The 21597-nt window shown below is 43.1% G+C and overlaps 2 protein-coding genes across 5 annotated transcripts in view; one reads left to right on the forward strand and one right to left on the reverse strand.

Annotated features, from left to right (window-relative positions):
- Positions 1 to 12710, reverse strand: part of srgap2 (SLIT-ROBO Rho GTPase activating protein 2) — a 60832-nt gene extending 48122 nt beyond the window's left edge. For 2 of the 3 annotated variants that reach the window (XM_030419119.1, XM_030419117.1), the window contains exon 1: positions 12141 to 12699. In XM_030419119.1, the coding sequence (XP_030274979.1) occupies positions 12141 to 12207 (67 nt within the window). In that variant the 5' untranslated portion in view covers positions 12208 to 12699. Of the gene's footprint in view, positions 1 to 12140 lie in introns of all 3 variants that reach the window. The other variant, XM_030419121.1, reaches the window with a different exon arrangement.
- Positions 12711 to 13457: 747 nt separating this feature from the next.
- LOC115582891 (protein FAM72A) lies at positions 13458 to 18247 on the forward strand. 2 transcript variants are annotated; one of them, XM_030419122.1, is made up of 4 exons: positions 13458 to 14141; positions 14373 to 14465; positions 15274 to 15398; positions 15489 to 18247. In XM_030419122.1, exons 1-4 carry the CDS (start codon positions 13990 to 13992, stop codon positions 15581 to 15583), a joined length of 465 nt encoding a protein of 154 aa, XP_030274982.1. In that variant the 5' UTR covers positions 13458 to 13989; the 3' UTR covers positions 15584 to 18247. The 2 variants fall into 2 exon arrangements, with proteins under 2 accessions (XP_030274982.1, XP_030274983.1); XM_030419123.1 differs by having other exon boundaries at positions 13482 to 14141; positions 14388 to 14465.
- Positions 18248 to 21597: the final 3350 nt, after the last annotated feature.

Here is a 21597-nt window from a genome sequence, read left to right on the forward strand (position 1 = left end):
AAAATAATGGCACCCTGGAGCCCTGCTATTTATCGACTCATCGTTGCAACTCTAGTATAAAGTCCAGCTATTTATCAATTATTCAAGAAAAGTCTCAGCACACATCAGTGCAACTTGTTGTCAGAGATAAATACCACCGCTGGATTCATTAAGTGCTCTCGGATCTATGCCATTTGACTTATATAAAATACTTTGACCATTTTGGCATTCAGCATCATCCAGCGAACCGACACCAAAAACCACTGGTAGTTGCTCACATCGGCAAAAATTTGCAAGATGCTAAGTGTACCTGAATTTTGAAACACTGCAGTTCGCAGATGTGCTGACTGCACAGGGCTCATTATCTGTGATTTCATCTTGATATGTTCTGCGATGCTGAGCTCCTCCTAACCCAAACCCTAAACCAAGACCCAGAGATCAATAACGTATTTTTGGTTCTAATTAAAACCGACCTGCATCAACCATCAGAAAAAAAAGCAGCACCGAATCAACTCAACCTTTCCTTCAAATGACAATAGTCTTCCCAATAATAGTGCAGAGACAATATTTATGTATATACACAAGTATAACTCTATTGAGTCAATGCATCAACAGGGAGATGTTGCCACCCAAGCTCAACAGATAGATGGGTAGGTAAATGCATAATGCAAGCAGCACCATGGTGGAGCCAAACAATCTCTATCTATTTTGTTTGTGCATGACAGGTTCAGAAACTTCTACAGTACATATTCCACAGCCTCAGGACACGCTTAAACATGCATGAGTGAAGAGCACATATCAGCATGTTCTTCACACACACCGTTGCCCCTCTGGCCGCACTCAGCGCGAGGCAGAACAAGAGAACGAGTCTGCTGCTAACAGGCGCCTGCAAACCAGTGAGATAAATATCAGTCCTCTGGTATGTGCTGCAGCTCGAGCATAGTGTCTCCTGCAGGTATATAACATTTTCAGGGTGGGTTCATCGACATCGAGAACAGCTACAGCGCTGACATGTCAGTCCAACCCAAACACATAAACACAACCACATAATTGCATTCAGGAAGGTATGCTATCAGCTCATACAACCACACCCTTCAACATGGACTGACATGAGGCAACTGCTGTCACTTACTGACTTCTTGTTCTTAAAATGTCTGCAAAAGTGAAACCTTATACATCACTTATTAAATACATTTAAATCACCCAGCAAAGTTACTCAGTTTCAGTTTTATCCACAAACCCCTATTTGTTTTTCATCAATCTTTTGGATTTTTGTAGCTATATTCTTATTGTGAATTTGACACCAGCAACATGTTTTTAAACAAGTTAACACAGGGGGGAAAAGATGACTGGGAAAGATGCAGAAAGGCTTCAAAAACACCCGTTTGGAACATTCCACAGGTAAACAGGTTAATTGGTTACAGGTGATAGTATCATGTTTGGGTATGATGGGGCATTCTCGAACAGGCTCAGTCGTTCACAAGTAAGGATCAAGCAAGGCTCACCGCTTTGTGAAATACATGAATGTTTAAAAGGATATTGGTACATGAGCTCGGGAACACTTTGTTAAACCACTGCCTGTTTGTTAATGATTGAAGTGTATTTTTATTTGTTTTTTTTTACAGCGTGCCAACCTTTTGGGAATATGGCAATACAAACTTGTTGCAGGTGATTAAAATGTGGAGAACTGGATTTTAAACTCCCAATAACCGACTCTTCTACTTCGAGACCGATGGTTCTGAGAGATCGTCTAAAACCTGTTCAGGCCAACCATCAAAACAGGTTTACCTCATGTCACTTTGTCAGCTAGCATGTGTGACATTTAGCCTTTCTTGCTTTTGAACTTGTGCGACTCTGCGCACATGCGGCCTTGTTTCCTTGTTTGTACGCGGTGGGGAGCCACTATCACGAGTCCTCCTGCCTGCGTGGACGAGTGAAGAGGAAGACGAACGCAGGAAGTCTGATCTCCACATCTACTTCCTACTGGCTAACAGTGACCTCGAGGTAACCTCCGGCTAAGGTCAACATGTTAGCAATACACACACACCCAAACAGCGTCCGCACAAGATCCACGAGCTTTTAAGCTACAGTATGTGTGTGGTTGCGTGTAGAGGTGGTGCATCTGGTTTGAGTGTGAAGTGAGGGGCCTGAAGCAGGGAGAGAACGGCTGACTCTCTCCGTTTTCAGGATCAGAGCGAAAAAGGATGCTCCTATTCAGCTTCCCATGCAAGAATCCGTGTAGTTTTTATCATCTTGTACAAAAAAAGGAGTGTGTGTGGGTCTGCGTGTGTGTGTGCGAGTGCGTGCGCGCGATGACTGTGGGAAAGAAAACCCAAGTATTCCCACATTCAAAGTCGGTTTAAAGTAAAACTAGGGCTCAGCACTTTAAAACAAGCCTCTCTAAGCCTGCGCATATGCCGCAACAAACCCTTTGAGAAAATGGGAGAAATCTCCACCAGAGTTGCTTTCATGCTGGGAACAACCAAAATAGAAATGGTGCATCCACACACAGCAACCAGGGGGAAGAACACCGTGTCCTCACACACATTCGTACAGAAGAAAAGAGGATAGAGAGAGAGAGAGAGAGAGAGAGAGAGAGAGAGAGAGAGAGAGAGAGAGAGAGAGAGAGAGAGAGAGAGAGAGAGAGAGAGAGAGAGAGAGAGAGAGAGAGAGAGAGAGAGAGAGAGAGAGAGAGGCTCATGCAGATTCAGCAGAGACGAGGTGATGAATGGCTTCATTAAAACGGCATTAGCAGAGGTGTGAACCCAACTGGTGAGTGCCAGCGTGCACTGATTGCCGGGCACCGACACACACATAAACTTGTCCCAATACTGAAATTCCCTCTTTGATAGGAGCGCAGCCCACCCACCCATCCATTTACAGTGTTTGATGCTGATGCAAGTTTCAAAACGCAACCTCGGGCTTTCATAAATATCCCGCTTAAAAAACATCATTTGACAAGCCAAATTATTTTCAGGAAACGCCACCGACAATTCAGAATTTCCTTTAATCAACCCCCCTTCATCTCGGAGCATACCACCCCGCAGCCTGCGGGAGGTGAGGAAACAGCAGTGACACCACGGAAAAAGAAAGCAATGAAAAGAGGGAATAAAGGAGAGCAAATAAGGAATGCAAAGCAAGAAAGCCAAAAAGGGAAGAAAAACCTGAAAAGAGCGAGGTCTGAAGGTTCAAAATGGAACAGACGCCTGTGTGTGTGTGCGTGTATGTGTAGTGGTAACCTGATTAGCCAGACCCTACAGGGGAGACAAATCTACATTATTCTTTCTCATTTTTCCCTCTGCTCCTCACAAACCCAGAAAAATGGGGGCAATTCAGTAACCCTAGCAACCAACTCTGCCTACGTGCAGAGAGGAGCTGCTGATGGAGGGGGAAGGAGAGAGGAAGAGGAGAGAGAGAGAAAGAGAGACGGAGATGGGGAGCGGAAAGGCTAATACAAGTGCATTGTGTACTCTTGAACCGAGCAGATGGATCGAGTAGAAGTGGGGTTTATTCCCTCCTTTATGCCGCTCAAAAATTCTCTTCTTTTCAGGCCTCCGCTTGCACATTTCCTGATCCCTCCTTCTCCTCTTTCTTCTCCCTCCTTGGTTTTTTTTCCCCCTGTCCTGCTCTCTGGCCACGTATGAGGGCTGTTCAAACACAACCTGTTTCCTCTGGCGTCCCCCCGGGGAGCATTATCCAACCTTTCTACTGTTGTGTTTTCTCTCCTTCCCTTCTTTCTGCCTCCCTCCTATTTATTTACAGCTGGATGTCTGTTCGCCCATCGATTGTTTTACAGAGGATATGAGTGGGCTTTGTCTCTGCCCTGCTCGGCTTTATATAGATCCCTCTTAAAGATGTTCTCACCAACACGAACACACAAACACACACACACACACCCAACATCCTCTCTCTCTCTCTCAGCTGGTTGTGAGTCAGTGTCCGGTGCAGAGGCTCCAGCATGTGAGCACAATGTGTGTGTCACATATGCTGAAATCATAAAGTAGTGATTATTGGTCCAAGCTGCCATAGGAGGCGGGTCGGATACGTGTGTGTGTGTCGCATTTCATCACAACTGTCAAACATCATGAGGGAGAGGGAAGGGGAGAGAAACGGAGTGAGAAAAACAGAGAGTTTGAGTTGAAGACCAGCAGTTCTTTTCACAATGGTCCGATTGTTCTTTGGATGTAGGCTGACAGAAAGAAAAAAGGTTGAAAAAGAGGGAGAGGGAGTGTGGGATTGACAGACAGAGTGTGTGTGTGTGTGTGTGTGTGTGTGTGTGTGTGTGTGCGTGTGTGTGTGTGAGAGAGTGAGTGAGGGGGAAGGCCAGACCACGACTCTGCTTTTTACATTTTTACACACTCTCACCGGTTGCTCTGCTGTTGCTGTGTGTGTGTGTGTTAGTCGGATAAAAGAAATTTGAATGAATGAGGCAGGCACCCTAACAGGGTCAAGGCCTTTATATCGACTACGGTCAGGTCACATACACACACACACACACACACACTAACACAGTGTACAATTACAACATCGATAAGCACCTATTTTGACCGTGTTGTCGACTTGAGCTCTGGGAATAATCTATCGCGAGAAAATCATCAAAATAATAAAAAATTAAAATAAACACAAGTCGCAACCCACATAAGTCATCATCCCACAGAAATCAACTGTCTGATGATACAGTTGACATTATGCAAATAAAACCCACGACAGGTATCAACGCAGTCTGCTGCAGACTGGAGACGCGTGTGCATGTGAGTGTTTTGCATAAATAAATATGACATCAGCGCCATCGTGTTTTAAAATGTCAGTACAAGAAGGCGGCTCATTGACTGGGTATACAAATCAGGTTTGTATGGGTGCACCTAAACACACATACACTTCACAGCAGGAACACCTGGAAAAAGGGAGGGGAGATTCCACCCAATCCCAACATGCCTCAGTCCTCAAGCCTAGTGTAGGGGTGGCAGCCAGAGTGCTGGGATTAGCCAACCAGGGCGGACGGAACATCTGTTGCCCAATCAGAGCATCTGGAACATCTGGCACCAATGAGCAGCAGTACATCTAGCAGCTGAACTCTGACCTTACCCACTTGGCTTCACTGGCTGCGCTTTTTATTTCCTCATTCATTATGCAGCCCTCTCAGTCTCACCGTCACTGACACAGATGAGCTGTTTGTTTTAGATCTGCTGTTGTACACCTGGACCGGTTCACCTGCATATCATAGTGATAGCAGAGAGATACAAGAGGAATGTCTGCTATCAACTGTATCCAGGATGAAGGAGGGTAAGCAGGCAGGGAGGGACCAGACAGCTCAATCCAAATTGCAATAACACAGACACTTGTGAGCAGCACTGTGTACAGTGTGTGTGTGTGTGTGTGTGTGTGTGTGTGTGTGTGTGTGTGTGTGTGTGTGTGTGTGTGTGTGTGTATACTGACGGTAGCCAACTCAGCACTTACAGTATTGGTAAATATAACGCTGTGTGTTTTCTCCCAGCTACCGCAGCAGCACTGTAGTAAATTGTCATATTGAATACTGAAGAATATGAAGCATGTAGGTAGAAAGGAACAGAAAATCAATGAGTGTTTTCAGCTACGTCGTGGTCTAGTGCTGACACAGCACAAGGCGACTGCTACCATGCACACACACACACACATCCAAAACCAAAAAGGACAGTGGCGGTGGGACATCAAATATGGAACACATTGTTCTATTGCGACGGATCCAAGAGAAGAGAGGATTTTCACTCTTTAAAAAAACCCTCCACCTTTATCTCTCAGTTCCTTTCTATTTTGAGAGGCAAGTGTGCCGACTGCAGAATTAAAATCTGTCGCACTGTGTCTGTGATGTGAAAGGCAGTTGATTCCTTTGCCCAGACACAAAGCCGTGGGCCCAAACAGGAAGCCTCACACTCCCTGTACGATCAGTGTGTGTGTTCCAGCCTGACTCCTGAACCTCAGTTTCACACAAACATCCTTCCTGACTGATTATTTTAAGCTCCGTAAGCAGTTTTAATTCAGCTCACAATACAAACACACAAATCCAGGACCCCCCCCCCCTTTTCTATTCCACCAACACACTCTGGCAGACATCCTTACATTTGTACAGTGTATGTGGAGAGTAAATAATACCACTAAGAGTTGTGTGATTGACTTGTGGTTGGTAAATGCACCACTGGACTCAAGTCAATACAATCCAGCCCTGATTGACAGCGCTGTAAAGACGATCACACACAGAAAAGCTCTAACACCACCACTAATTGATTAGTTTAACGACTTCTCACATCCTTCCACCCATGTGTGATGTTTGCTGATGTGAAGGTAACCACTGCAAAGGGGTCAGTAGCTGTGGCTATATGGATAATATGCTCTTCAACCCAATTGAAAACAATCTGGTTAGTGATTCAAACTGACCTGTTTACATTCAGGCTGAATGAAGATGATGTCATAAAATGTGAGTACAAAATGTAACCTTTTTGACAAGCAAAAGTCGTCCCAACGGTTGAGGGCGGCTAATCTGCTAAAAACATGATAGATGAAGACTTTTGTAGGCAGAGGACTGTCTACCAGGCAACAAAAAATGATTCTCGGAAAACAAATGACAAGCAGATTATGTGATACTTACATGGGATTTATGCCTAATTTATGTGTAGGTGATAACGGGTAAAAGGTTTTACAGTGATGTTGTTACGTTAAACATCTGCCATGATTCTGCACCTGTGTAGGACTTGATAGAAGTACCACCTCCTCACCGGTTTATGGATCAAATATGTATTATCTATGTCCTTTATTGAATACTCCTCTCACCTTTCCGTCTTTAACAAGGATTGGCCTGAAGCCACGTGAACGCATAACATCCCACCTTTGTAGGTGCTCCATAGGCTACCATATCTAAATGTAGATGTTTTGCCTCATGATGATCCTGATAAGGGCAACAAACCAAAATGCGTCGGCCTAATAATAAAGTTGTTCTATATACTGCAATTGTTGCAAGAACATTTTGAGCCCTTTAGACTTCTCCCTTCTCTATGCACCTTGGTAGTGAGTGAAGTTGTGTTAGAATAATACAAATAATCTGCTTCTGCCTGCCAAAAGTTCATTCCTATCACCTAATGTTACCCCCATGTTTAGCAAACATGCACAGGAACAATGTATTCATCTCAACCAGAGAGAAATGGTCAGATTATGCGTTTAACTTGTTATAAGGCACAGATGTTTTCCTCTGGATTAGATTATCCAAGATTTACCACCCCTCCTCAGTCTGATGGAAAATTCCCTCTGAGGCCAAATATAGGCGGTCACATGAAGCACATTTATTGTAATTGGGCTATTCTTCAGATTATTAGTGGAAAAGTAGGGTCCATGTAAACACAGCTAGTGCTACAATAACAATCAAGTTGTATCCACCTTCCCTGATGCATCATTTCTCTGTTCCTTTGGCCTTTTATTATATCACAGTTACTGAATAAGAAACAGAACCTCCTCGTGATTTATGTCACCAGACCCCACTGCAATATCCCTGCTCCTCTTGATCAAATATACATTAATCAACCACAGCATACACATAAAAAAAATATTCAACTAGGGAGTAGAGCCTCACAAACACACTCACACGCAGACCCACAATCCCGCTTGCAGACAAACCTCTTGCTGTGTCACCACCTTTCCTATTGTGTGCAAGGGAAAGCAGCCATTTATCCTAAATCATATGTTTCTCTGGCTGCCTTGTAAACAGGCAGCTTAGTTACGTACACGTAGGCAGACACACGGCTTCAGTTTATGGCCGCAGGCGCTCACCCCTCTTCAGTGAGACACATCAACATCATATCTGCAGAGCTGAATGAGTCTGTAGGCCCGTCTGGAAAAATTATAATCGTCTACATCTGTTTGGAGATACAGCCTGTGCATACCTCCATGTGTGGGAGTATTTAGTGTAAAGATCAATAAAGGTTATTCAGCACGTCACCAAATTGGATACCCTGTATTTCTGACTCCAAATACGGCATTATCAATAGGTTTCATCAGTGGCAGCAGTGGCTCTTATTTGCAAAGGCAGCTACTTATTAACATTCCCAGATGTGTAAAACACTGACAGATGCTGAAGCGCGGAGCCAAATGTACTTGAAAAATGAAACATCTGTCATATGTTTTTAAAGACTCAGCACTCCCTAATTTTTCCTCTAAAATGTTTCCCATTGCCTGATTCAAGGCTTTCCTTTTTTTTTCTTTTTTGGAATAATATGGCGAGCTTGCTGACTGTTACATGGGAGATGGAGATAGCTGCTAGATGTTCGTCGCCTGGATAAACGTAATGGAGCCTGTAATGGTGACAAAGCTCGGGGCAATCTGAAGTCTTTCTTAAAGCAAAGTAGCTTTCTGGATTCAATCCCAAATAAGTGCTCTGTGAACTACGAAAGGTAGGTGATAATTCTCATTCCTTAACTCCATTTCAGCGCCGTGTATAACCATTAGCATCTGCGTCTGAACATTACCGTTTCCCTTTTTTTATGTCGTTCTCACCCTCCCATTCTCATTCTTGCTGCTTTTTTTTTTTTTTTTTTGGTTTCTGCATCTCAGTCATTTCTTCTGTCTCTCATGCACACTCTCTCACACACACCCTCTTCCTGAGCAGTAGGAACATTCCTTGCATCAGCCAGAATCCCATATTAGAGTATCAGCACTCTGTCTGTGTGAAATAACACAGACTGAGAAATGGACGGTATTAACGCGTTGACGTGCTTGTAAGCCTGTGTGTGTGTGTGTGTATATAATTTCCTTCCGCTCACATGTCAGCAGGTGAGATGACAGTGTGCATAACACTCTCATATGTATTTTTAGGGATCACTTTGCTGCAATTGCACTGTGTTTTTCTTCACAAAAAAGGTACAGAAGGTTGACAGCACATGTCAGTACTTGATTAGAGCTGCAATGATTAATTGGTGAGATGTCAACTACTATTATTCCATTTCAATTATCCATTTGAGTCATTTTTAATGAAAATAGTCCAAATGCTTCAATTCCAGCTTCTTAAATGTGATACATTTGGGGGGTATCTTTACTCTTCTGTCAGTAAACTGAATATCTTTGGGTTGTGGACAGAGCAAGACATTTGATGACATCATGTTGGGCTCTGATTTTTTTTCAAAATGTTTGAATGTTTTTTTTTGGCCAAACGACTAATTAAGAATCGACAAGGAAAAGCAGCTTCAAACTTTTAAAAACTAAGCCATATGGGAGCGAAGTTGCTCAATAAGCGGCGGCAATAGTCATGTTGTATAGCTTGTATGCTAAACTTGTGTGAGAACACATATAACACTGTTGTGATTGTAGCACATTGGTGCTACAGTAGACTGTGACAGTCTCAAACTGTCAGTTCATCGGCGAAACATTACAAAAAATGATGCTGGGTTAAAAGGCCAAGGGACGGTCTTGAAAACAGTCAGAACAAACGCATTCATCGAGTCCTTGCGTCAGTTCATCGACGCGAGGTTGTCTCTGTGAATGTGTGAATGTTTGCATCATGCATCTTCCTCTCCTGCTGCAGAGATTTAAGAATGTAAGCCACGGGAGGATTTACATTTATTTCCCCCCATGACGCTGCAGCATGTGGCTGACATAGCCTGATTAAAGCAGATGCACACAGGTTTGATCCCTCAGCTAACTGGACTGCAAGTGTGCATCCATTTAAGATTTGGGCAACAGGCTAGACACATGTTAGCAAATGGAGGGAGACAGAGATGTGACATGTAGGTGCTGCCTGATACCCTACATTAAGGAATGCCTAACAGCACTGCACAGGGTAATGACAGTCTGTCTGCGTCTTCCAGCGAAGGCAGACTGCTGGGAATGTCACAGCAGACGCACAGCACCTGGAGACGCCTCTCCACAGCTGGGAAAACATGCACACACCTTCAACAGTTATGTGGATGCACAGGTTTATCCTTTCATCTGTGCAATTCCAGATAGAGAAGACGGGATGTGGAGAAACCTGTGGACGGCAGAGGCAGCTCGACAACACAGCTGTTCACTGGGGAGCAGTGAAGTAACTGACAGGAGGAATCGATGCAGAGGGTCGATGGGCAAACATTAAGTCCACAAGCTGACAAACACAGCAGACAGCCCTCACAATGCAACACGGACAGAAAGCCTTTACACAGGCTGCCAAGCATAAACAGCGGCCTACCGGGACATTAAGACCAACAGCGCTAATGTCACTGTGGTGACAGCTAAAGGAGTTTGCACACAGGCAGGTAAACAAGAGAAAGAGGCTAAAAAGAGGCGGTTTAACAGTTAGCTAAGCCCTAGACGGCTCTCTTCATTAGTTTAACCAATTAGTTTTAGTTTTCGACCAAAGCAGACACCTGCCAAGATTTCGTAGGGATGGACAGATTTATGGATACCGGCTGATGTTCACCTTATTGACGGAAAACAAGATGACAGTCACTGATAGTGGCGACAATGATTATCTGTTGCGTCACATACGTTTTTTGCTCTGAAATTCAAGAGCAACTGGCTCATGAGATCTCTGCCATCAGTTTGTACACTGAGAATATGTTATCAGTGAGTAAAAGTTGTATGATCTCCTTTGTGCTCTTTCTAAGATAGTTAGGAAAGGGCTGAATCGCTTTTCACAATCAAAGCATCCCTAAAAGTTAATACAGAGAAGCGACAAATTAAAGGGAACACTTGAGCGGAGTGGTGAACCAAAACAGATGCTTCCATATGAGAAGCAACGGGATCGTTGAAAAGTTTGACAAGTGTGAAATGGACCCTTCACATACACCATGACATGGCTTTCAAAATCACTGGATCTCAACTCATGTAATCAGCTATGGATATGTTTTGGCGGAGTTCCAGAAACTTGTTGAATCTGTGCCAGGGTGGAACCACACACCTTATGACACATCATTGTGGATTTGCCCTTTAATATGTCACTCAACTGCTCATCAACACCAGCTCTTCTGGTTTTACAACATAGAGATTTATGATAAACCGCTCATCACCGACTTGTCGCTCTATAGCCTACAAAGTCACAGGTGGTGGCAGAGAGGGAGGCGCCATGAGGTGTCAATTTGGTGTGGGTCTTCATGGGGAGATGGTGTTATGTATGAGGAAGGTGGCTGCCCATTTTATCTGGTGATCATGCACTGCAGCACCAGTGGAAACATGCTGTTCATGAGGAGGACAATATCCTGTCCTCCCTCTCCCTCCCCCTCCTCCTTCCCAGCCTCCTATCACTAACCTCAACCTACAGATCTGATAAGCAATGGCTGTCAGTCTTACTGACACTGCCCAGCTGAACACGGGGACCCTGCCTGAGGACAGAAACATCCAATCAGCCAGTAAACAGTTAACATCTGAACGCCCCTCTCCCACCACTACAATCTGCTCTCCCACCCCTGCTGCTCCCTCGTGTCCTTCATCATCGGCAGGGGCGACGTCAGTGAACTGCGATCAATGGACGAGGCTTTGCACAAATGTGGTCATTTCACTATAATCTGCGCTAAAAGCCATACATGAACACAAACACACACAAACACGCGTTTGCAGCATGCAACGGACGGCAGCGCACACCACCAGCAGCAGCAGACACGCAGGAGACAGAGAGGGAGAGAAAACGCCCTGCCTTGTTCCATGTCGAAACCCCAGCCCTCTGGGTAGTCTACACACACACACACACACACATACACAGACACACACACACCAGCTTCACATAGGATCGTCTTTAGAGACCATGTAGAAGCCACATCTGGACAACAACACTGATTTCTGAGCGGGGTTTTTTTTCCCCCTCCCGTCTGTCTTTGTTGGCCATCTGTGCGCTGCGTTAAAGGCAAGCGATCACACGCCTGAAGACACGTTGATCATGATGTTCCATTAATGACTGCGATTATCGATGCATGATCGATCCGCCACGTCCGCATGGCGACAATTAACCTTCATAAATGAGCGGCGAAATACAAAAGGCGAGCGCGTCGTACGCTTTACGCCTGATAGGAGAGGTGAGGGTACAGAAAACCCCATGCAGTCAGCCAAGACAAGTAAAAAAAAAACAAAAAAAACACGCTTTACAGTCAGAAAGCACACATTTAGCGGCACACTGCTCCACCTTGAGCTACATCTTGTCACGTGAGAAGCTTTTGAAAAGTTATTTTTTTTTTTACCTTTAACTTGAGTTTCATATTCGGCAACTATCTCCTTGTCCTTTCGGAATTTCGCCGGAGACGTCATGGCTGAGTTTGGAGATCAAACCACTTGCCCTCGTCGCGGAGTCAATTTGGTCTCGATCAATCAATAAAATCGGCCGTAGACTGAGGAGATGCCACTCTGCAGAGAGGTTTGAGGAAAAGGGGGAAAAGAAGAGATGGGATATTGGGAGCTCCTCAGTGTGCCCGCGGATCTGTATTGTCTCCCTGCCTCCGTTCACTCCGGGCGCATTGTGAGTTTGGCGCTGCTGCTGCTGCTGCTGTATGTTCCCATCCGCCGCCGCGCCTCACCGCCTCCTCAAAACCGGTTATGGTGCAAACAACTTCAAGTGAAAGGAGATGCATTCCCCTGTCAAAACACAAACAGCAACCGCTTGTCAGTCAGCACTTCCCGAAAGTTTTCGTGTTTTTATAAATTCGCCCTGAGCGGGTATGGGCCTCAGAGCTCCCCGTCCGCCTGTCTAAACTAAACTGCTCCCCCCAGAAGTGAGAGAGGGAGACAGAGAGGAAGAGGGAGAGAGAGAGGAGGGACCGAGTGGAGATGGAGGGGCAGCCCCAGTGCGCAGGACTGGCATGGATGCACACATGGAGAGGGTGGATGGATAACCCCCATTGCTATGTGCCTATAGCTTTGTCATGATGAACCTAAGAGAAGGGCAAACCTTGAACCACCATTTCGGATGCTACATCGTTCTCAATGTGATGACGCTCCAGCGTGGACAAACTGAGCTATAGTGGGTTTAAAAGTCATTCCATGTATGATTTCAGTAAAGTTATGACTGTTGACAGAAGAAAAGGATATCTTACATGTCCTCGAGATGCATTTAATTGACTGCATAACTGTGTATGTAATGCACAAGACAAGACAAAAAATACTATAGCTAGGAGCTAGCTAAAGTTAGCCCACATTTGCCCGAAAACTACATCCTTAGCTTTAGCTGGCAAGCTAAATAAAATCCCATAACTTGCTACTTTTTATGATACTACCATAATGGGAATGCAATAACCGCCTTGTAATTCGACATTAGCATTTTTTAAACACAAAATAGTTTAATAAAGCTGGGTTTTTGTCGTTTTTTAAGAAACCCTCCTCCAGAAAAATCAATGTATCAACTTTTTTTTTTTTTACTGATTCAACGACAACCCCGCCGCATTTCATAGGACACTGCTAGACTTCCAACACCACAGTTGGTGGGACGGAATTTGAACGACACGCAAACACACCAATCGCCTACCAGATTTTTGAACGAGGGCGTCGTATTTCGGACTTTAAACCAATAGTATTCAGACGTTGGAATTAAGATGACCAATGGTGACAGTTCCTGTGCAGCGTATCCAATCAGAGACAGGTGTAGGGTCTTTTAAAGATAGTTTCAGGAAGTGCCGTTAAATACCAGGAAGTTGTAAACAAAGCTGACAGCTATTCGGTTAGCTGTAAACTACATCTGAATGGATGCTGAGCCAGTCGTGTAAAACAGGCTAGTTATTTGCCGATATCGTGTATTTATTATAAATACGACCAGGCGTTTCCTTTTGTACGAGATCGCTTCGCGGAAATATTTTTTTCCGTGCGTTTGTTCAACAAGCTAACGTTAGCTGCCTTCCGTTTTGTCGTTAGGGAAAGGCTAACGTTTGCACAAGGACGTTAGAGCTAGCGTTACGCTTGCGAAGTAGACGTAAAATCAAATATTATCCCGAACCGAGCTGGACCGTGGGCTACATCAGGACCCGATTATTGTTTCTCTGCTGCATTTGCTGTCTGGGCGCAGAAAGAGCGAGAGAGTTCTACCATTTTAGCAGGACAACAATGTCTACATCCAACGCTAATTTCAAAAACAAGTGTGTGACCCAGGTGAACTGTATATTCTGTGACAGTCTGCTCTGCACGAGAGGCATGAAAGCAGTGCTTCTTGCAGACACTGAGGTTGAGCTGTTTTCGACTGATATACCTCCCAATAGGTAAGTGCTAATCGAGTTAGCAGTGCTGCTCGCCTTTGTTTATGTCTGCTGCTGTTGCCAGGGCAAGGTGTAATTGGAAAGATCTGCAGCTAACTGACATCTAAATGATTATTCATTGGGACGGGGACACAATAACAACACTCCTACTATGATAAACTGGGTCTGTTGCATGAAATTGTGGACTTAATGTGGGTTTTAACCTTTCATGGCTCTGTTTGTTTCTCATTACATGCACCCTCCCCCAAGAACTGTTGACTTTGTGGCCAGCTGCTACTCCACTGAAAGCTGCAAATGCAAACTGAGAGACATCGCATGTCTCAAGTGGTATGTGAAGCTCTTCTATAGCCCACAGGGGTTGCTTTAGAAAGACCATCTGCTGATGTGAGATGTTAATAAAAGCAACACAGATAGCACAGCAAACAAGTAGGGACCAGCCATATAGTTTTTTTAACAGTATACACCTGTAAAAATTGCAAATAATGATTCATTTTCATTGTCTATTTGTGTGACGATCACCTTATTGATGAGTCGGTTGGTCTACTGACGACATAAAAATGTAAGTGTAAGGTTAAGGGGTTATGAAATTCCTTCGACTCACATTGACAGCTATCAGGCAGAAAACCTAAATGAAAGAAATTAATTAAGATAACACATCCGAGCTGATATGAAAAACACCAGCAGATAGTAAAAAATATCATTTGCAATTTCCTACAGCCAAAGGTGAAATCTTCATATGTCAAAATATATCCCATTAACAATAACATAAAAGCACAGATTCACATTTGAGGAGCTGGAATCAGAGAATATTTGGTGTTTCTACCTGGAAAAATGTCTCAAACAAATGAATCAACTCTTAAAATGGTTGCCGAATCTATTTTCTAAAACAAAATGATATTCTGCATTGGCACTGACATTTATTTTCCCATAGCCATCTAAAGGACAGTTTGGTTCTACAGTGAGGCTTTATGGAGCCTCTTTTGTGTTCCCAGGCCTTTGTTGTTGTACTAGGGGCCAAAAACAAACATCTGTTAGATAATGGACACCCACTAGTGGAGTTAGCACTTTTCACAAGTGCCTCCAGTAAAGTGCTGACAGACGTTTCTTCTTTATTCTCTCTCCCTCCCTCTCCCAGTGGTAATGTTGTGGGCTACCATGTTGTGGCCCCCTGTAAACCCTGCCTGCTGTCCTGTAACAACGGCCATTTCTGGATGTTCAATAGCGACGCTGTATCTACTCTCAACAGACTGGATGCGACAGGTCAATATATGCACCCTCTGATGAAATTGGAAGCCATTATGATTTTGCCCTTTTTAAATGTGTTTTCGTCTCTCTGAATGGTGTCCACAGGTCTGAATCTGCTCCTGTGGGGAGATCTCCCAGAGCTGGATGACAGTGAGAATGAAGAATCGGAAAGCCCATCAGAAGAGGAGTGTATTAGGTAGACAGGCAAACGGACAATGTGAGATCCCTGGAAACGCCGACAATTGAGAGGTGGAGCTAAAACAGTGTACAGACCATGCTTGCGATGAGAGAGAAAAGAGAGGCCTTAAAGGGTAATTTGATACTGAACTGAACGGGATAGAAAAGTGCGGCCCCACTGCTCTGTATGGGGTAAAAACACATCCGACCATCCTTAATCAGTGATGTCACGGCAGGTGTTCTGCCTTTCACATCTGCTGTGACCCCACTGATTGACACAACATTGCTCCAAAGTTGAAACACACAGAGAACGGTACAGCAAAGGTTTTTGTCCCTTTTGTAATTTAGTGTTGAATTACCCTTTAACCTGTGACCATGCCTTTCCCCATCACCTTTTCACTGTTAAAAGCACAGACACAAACACACAATACTTTCTCTCTTTCTCTCCTTTTCTTTGTACATTTGTGTGTGCTAACCTCAACCATGTGGCTGAAGTACACTGAAAATAACAGACAACTAGACCCGTTTATCTAGTGCATTCTACTTTTCATCGCACGTTCTCCACCGAGCTCGTTGTTGTGATTGGCCTCATGAGAAGTGGGGGGGCTGTGGTGGTGTGAGAAGTCAGTGGAACTAACCAATGAATGCTGTGCTTTTTCACGCTGTTTACGTTAAAGTCGAGTTTTCTGATGAGATGACCACAAAACGCCTACCTTCTTTTTTTTTCCTTTTTTTTATTAATGGCAATTATAATCTGTACAGTGGATATGCTGTAATAAGCAAACGCTCCCATTTAACAGTCATGTCTTAAAGGATTATATGCTCAGTGTGTGGCTGGGTGCTGAGTGAAAGCTGGAGTGCATTGGAGAAATGGCACAACTATTGAATGAGATATATATATATACGTATATATATATATCTGAGTTTTTTGCTTTTTAAGGGCATATTTGATTTAGGTTACCTTTTACGGTCTGATGTTCCATCAGTGATATGTTTTGATATGCTAACACAGTGTTTGTCACACACCTGACAGCAACAGTATGTGTTTAACACCCAGATAAATCTGACTGTAGCAGTATCTGATACTAACATACCAACTTATGCATAGGGTGTGCTTCCACAAACGCCTGGAGCAGCTGGATTTTAAAGTTTAGTGTTTCGTAAAAAGCTCAAATCATGTACTAAATTTCCATATTGATAATATAATATGAGATAGATAAGAATAAGGACTAACAAAAAAAGTGCAATTCTGCAGCATGCTGTAACTCTTAAAAACAGGAGAGGATAAGGGCCACTGAAAAAAAATGCTTTTTGAGTTCTGACTTGTTTCTCAGAAGTCTGACTTTCTCAGAATTCTGACTTTAAACTCAGAATTTAAGACAGAGCAAAAGTTGGAATTTTGACTGTAATCTCAGAATTCTGAGGAAAAGAAGTTAGAACTGACCATAATACTCTTCCATACTTAGATGTAGAGTGAATTTGTGAAAAGTTCTCACTGGGTTTCTGTGTCCACGTTTTGTTTTTCTTATGTCACTGTTCAGTTTTATGTAGCAGCGTAATTGTAGCACCTGCAGAGAAGAAAAGGTCAACTCCAAAGAATCATGGAACATATCAATATTGAACTGATTGACTGGCTGCCCTTCTAAAAAACCCTTTATTGATTCTCACTCAAGTCAGCAGAGCTGGCCTCAAAACTCTTAGTATCCTGTTGGCCTTACTAATGCTGTGATCGCTGACTATGAACCTTGGTTGAGCTGCAGAGTTGATGCTGTATGTTAGTTGGTCGTAGCCAACTGACCAGGCCCCTCTCTTCAGCCTGTTGTGCCAGACACAAGCTTCAACAAGTCACAAGGGACCTCAACTCACGTTGGTCTTTTTTTGGCAGTACCATCCTTCTGTTCTTGTCATTGTTTCACTGCCGTGCCCTGCTGATGCTATGACCCTGTCTTCGAGTAACAGTCTTTCTGTGAGTGAATGAGAATTGCCTGAACAGTGGGCAAACAGTGCTGAAGGAATGTCACTTCTTACCTGAAGGAAAAGGATAAAGAAACAGATATTTTTTTAAAAAGAAAAAATGTAATTGGCCTCTGTTTATTTATGCTGTAGCCTTTAGTTGTGGAAAACTACAGATGGGGGAGGGGAACTTTGGCCAGATTTTCACATCATTCACCATAAACTTATAACTGACAGTCTGCTACACTTGCACACCAAATACTGTCTACGTGGTAAACAGATAGGATACAGTGCATCAGCTAGGTATTTATTAAAATCCACAAACCAAATATATAACCACATACTTCCTTTTTTTGTTTACAAGCTTTGTTTACAGATGCATTGGTTTGTACTGTATCGTGCTATAGTACTTATGTTTTTTGTTCATGTATTTAATATTTCATTTGTAATGTAGTGCTCTGTTTTGTACGTTACAGTTCGGATGTGTACAGTTTTACCTCAAGAAGGTAAAACTCGCGAGCTTCCTCTGGCTAGGACAATTGTCATATGATAATCAGAAGAATTATTTAAATGGCTGTTTTCTGACGTGAATAACTTTGATTAACATGCCCTGCTGAAAAGAAATGTATATTTTGGAATTGCACTGAAACTGCATCGGTAGTTTGAAAAGATGATTTGTTGTTTTGTATGCTTGTTAACTTAATAAACTTTTCTTTTTTTTTTTTTCAAAAATATCTTAAACCGGCTCTGTCGTCATTTTTTTCCTTATTTAGATTCGCTTTAGCTTCTACCCTCAGATCTGCTGCTTATACTGGGCTCCACAGAAAAATGTTTTTTATCTGGAAAATTGGCATTACATGACTCACAGAATGTTTGGTAAACTTCTCACACTGAGCACTTTTTGTTTGCACCGAGTAGTTCTGGGGAAGTCATTTTCACCAGAAGAGGAAGATCTTCATTGACTGCTTTTCTTGTGCCTAAACTAACGTAATAAACAAGCTCTTCTTGTTTTCATGACTGAATGAAATTAATAAACTGACCTTAAAGGTCAACACAGTTTCATACTGTTCTTTGTTGTTAAAATGTGGCGGACCCTGCCACCTTTCTTGGTTCAAACAGTGTTCAGAGGACCTTATTTTCCTCTGAGAACAGCTCGATTATTCAGTTATGGAAAAATACATGCCTAAGTTTGTATCATTACCTGATTAATATTGGAAACATTCAAATTCAGAGTTGTAATTTCTTCTTCAAAACTATACATTGCCCCTTTAACTTGCTTTAATTACTCCCCTCCTTGTTAAATGAAAAAAAACAACATGTTTGTCCAAAATGCTCCAAACAATGTGAAGAGGTGTCTGTTGTGTTCGGTTCATTGCTTCCAACGTCAACACAAAAAACCTGACTTCCCTCTGATTTGCTGCACATGGATGACTGCCAAAATTGATAATGAATTGATATTGAATGCAGTCAGTTTTATTTATAGCCAAAAATCGCAAGTTTATCTCAGCTGGCTTCACAACTCATCCAACATGTCTCGCGCTCTATCTTCAGACTGTCTGAAAGGGTAACAGGCAGAACAGACATGCAATAGATATGAATTACAGCATCGCATAAACAATTTAAGAACAATATACAGTAAATAAAGTAAAATGTTTATGTTCATGGTCCCGTGTGTAGGGTTTAGGGGCAAAAAATGTAATATAGTTTTCATAATTGTGTTTTCATTAGTGTGTGATAACCAGAAATTAACGGTGTATTCAGTTTATCTTGGGAGACAGAGGTCAGTACATTCCACTACAAGGTGGGAAACCAGCTCTTGCCGGGTTAGTCACTGATAGCGATTTGAGTCTATAACAGCACATTACCCAGGACATGAACACCAAAGCAACAGCAACACAGATTAGAAGCTGGACAGTGCTGTGTGTGAGACCGATTTATTGAGACACAAATGAGACAGACGTGCTGATAAACAGTACGTTCTACAGCATTCGCAGCTGTTGATAAGCGGAGCAGCCATCTTGGATTTTGAGGTCGGGGTTTGGTGAGGTGTGTCCGACTTTCAGGGGAAATTGCCAACTGGGAACTGAGAAATTCCGACTTTCAGTTCAAATGGTGAGCACCACGAGATTCATTGTGTTATGTTAACTTCGAATGAGCTTTTTGTATCTACTTAGGGAGCGGAGTCCACCATGTCGCACCGTCACAACAACTACAGCAGCCCGGAACGGACAAACCAGACAGTACTTTTAAAGCGGGTCCTTTTTCACGTGTTAAGGTGCCACGTGAGAAGAGGGATGTTGAGTCGCGATGTGACTTAATCCTACACACTGCAGCTTTAAATGTACAAATTTAACTTGTTTCAGTAAATGTATTAGATCTTCAGCTGGGGACTGAAAGTGACAATAATTATTAATAATCTCTTTTATCGACATTTTATCCCACAACTCTCATGATGATGCCTCAGTATGACAGTATTGGCTTGTGTAGGTGCACCAGGGGAAGAGTTGAACAAACCGGATAATCCTCCTGAAAGTGAAGTCATTATATGTTCTCCATGACCTGCACTGTCAAGGCCTCAAACAGCATCCAGCATGTGTCTGTGGTGTATATGGGTGTGTGTAGTGCAAGGGCACTTAGACTTATTTTTAAAAGATTTCTGTCAGTGCATTGGAATTGGGTGTTTCCATTCATGCAGTATGCAGATTTATGACAGCTTTTGAGGAAAGTGTCATTTTAGATCAATATTCATGAGCTGTAGCCGGGTCGGAAAGATGCTTTTGTTTTGTTTTGAGGTGAGCAGGTTCATAATGTGAGGGCACTGAAAATTCATGAGATGGATTTCGACTACCGTACAGGAGGAGATGGTAAGCCAGAAAAGACCTGACCAACATTTACAATTTACTTTAACGACAACTTGTCTTTCAAGTGCAATGTGGGATTAATAAAAAAAAGCATGCGCTTATTTTTAGAAGCAGTACCTGATTTGAGTTTCTGTGTATTGGGATCCTTTCGCCATGAAAACTAGTCCTTTTTTTGGAAGGACCTGACTGACGTGGTAATTAGTCTTCGCATACCTCCTTCTCAAGCATTCTCTGCTGCTGTCGGGACATGTACCGGGCATTGCAGGTAGTGATGGCAGGAACAAATACTTGTGGCCTGCCTTGTTTTCACATGTTTTTTGTTGCATCCTATGCCCTCAGAATATCAGCTCTGTGTTTGTGTTTCATGTTGCGCCGTGTCATGAGCGCTGTGTGCCTGTTGTTTTCCGTGCAATTCAATATCTTCCCCTCAGACTTCCTCACACAGATCCAAAGGTCAGGAAAAACTGCTCTGTTTGGCTGCTCTCTTACGTAAAGCCACACGATGCTTTGACATGAGTGAGTCCTATAAAAGGGAACTGCACTCTGAGGTACCCAGCGGTCAAGCAGACAAGACTGGTTTCCAGTTGTGTGTTTGCAGGGCGCTGTATGAATGTGGAGCAGGGTGTTGCTGAGTTGAGAAGAATGTATGCACAGCACTCACGGTGCACGGTTGCCTCCCCTAGACAAATAAAGGATAAATAAATCCAATATGCCGCCTGTCTGCCTCAGTGACTGCCAAGCAGGTTAATCAGGCCGAGACTGCTGCTAAAACAACATGCTAACACAAGTCCACACATTCTGTCACACCAGCCCTGGGTTACAAAAGGCAAAAACAACACAGGGAAGCGGAATCATGACATGTTGATAAAGGATAATCTGTTTTTTACGTTGCACAACATCTAAACATTGACATTTCAAAAAACTTAAGTCCACTCCGGTGTGGAAACTGCTCAAGATGGAATCAAATGTCAGCGCTCATTTCTCAGGTCTCTCTCTCGAAACATCTCAGGTTTCCACAAAGACGTCTTGAAATATGGATATGCAAAGTTGTGAAATTCAAAATGAAATAGAATAAACAATATCAATATTCTCATATTGAGAAAAAAGTACTACACGATAACGAATAAATACACACAGAATTGCCGGCCCTAATCTTTCAGCGCTGCCACATTAATATTAATGTTCTCCTATTGCGAAAACAGCAACCACTAAACCTGACAACA

This window comes from Sparus aurata, chromosome 6, assembly GCF_900880675.1.
Source record: "Sparus aurata chromosome 6, fSpaAur1.1, whole genome shotgun sequence".
NCBI classification, from domain to species: domain Eukaryota; kingdom Metazoa; phylum Chordata; class Actinopteri; order Spariformes; family Sparidae; genus Sparus; species Sparus aurata.

Coding starts and splice junctions, on each gene's coding strand:
- LOC115582891 (XM_030419122.1), top strand. CDS start 13,990: ATGTCTACATCCAACGCTAATTTCAAAAACAAGTGTGTGACCCAGGTG. Junction 14,142..14,372: donor ACTGATATACCTCCCAATAG/GTAAGTGCTAAT, acceptor TTCTCATTACAT/GCACCCTCCCCCAAGAACTG. Junction 15,399..15,488: donor CAACAGACTGGATGCGACAG/GTCAATATATGC, acceptor TGGTGTCCACAG/GTCTGAATCTGCTCCTGTGG.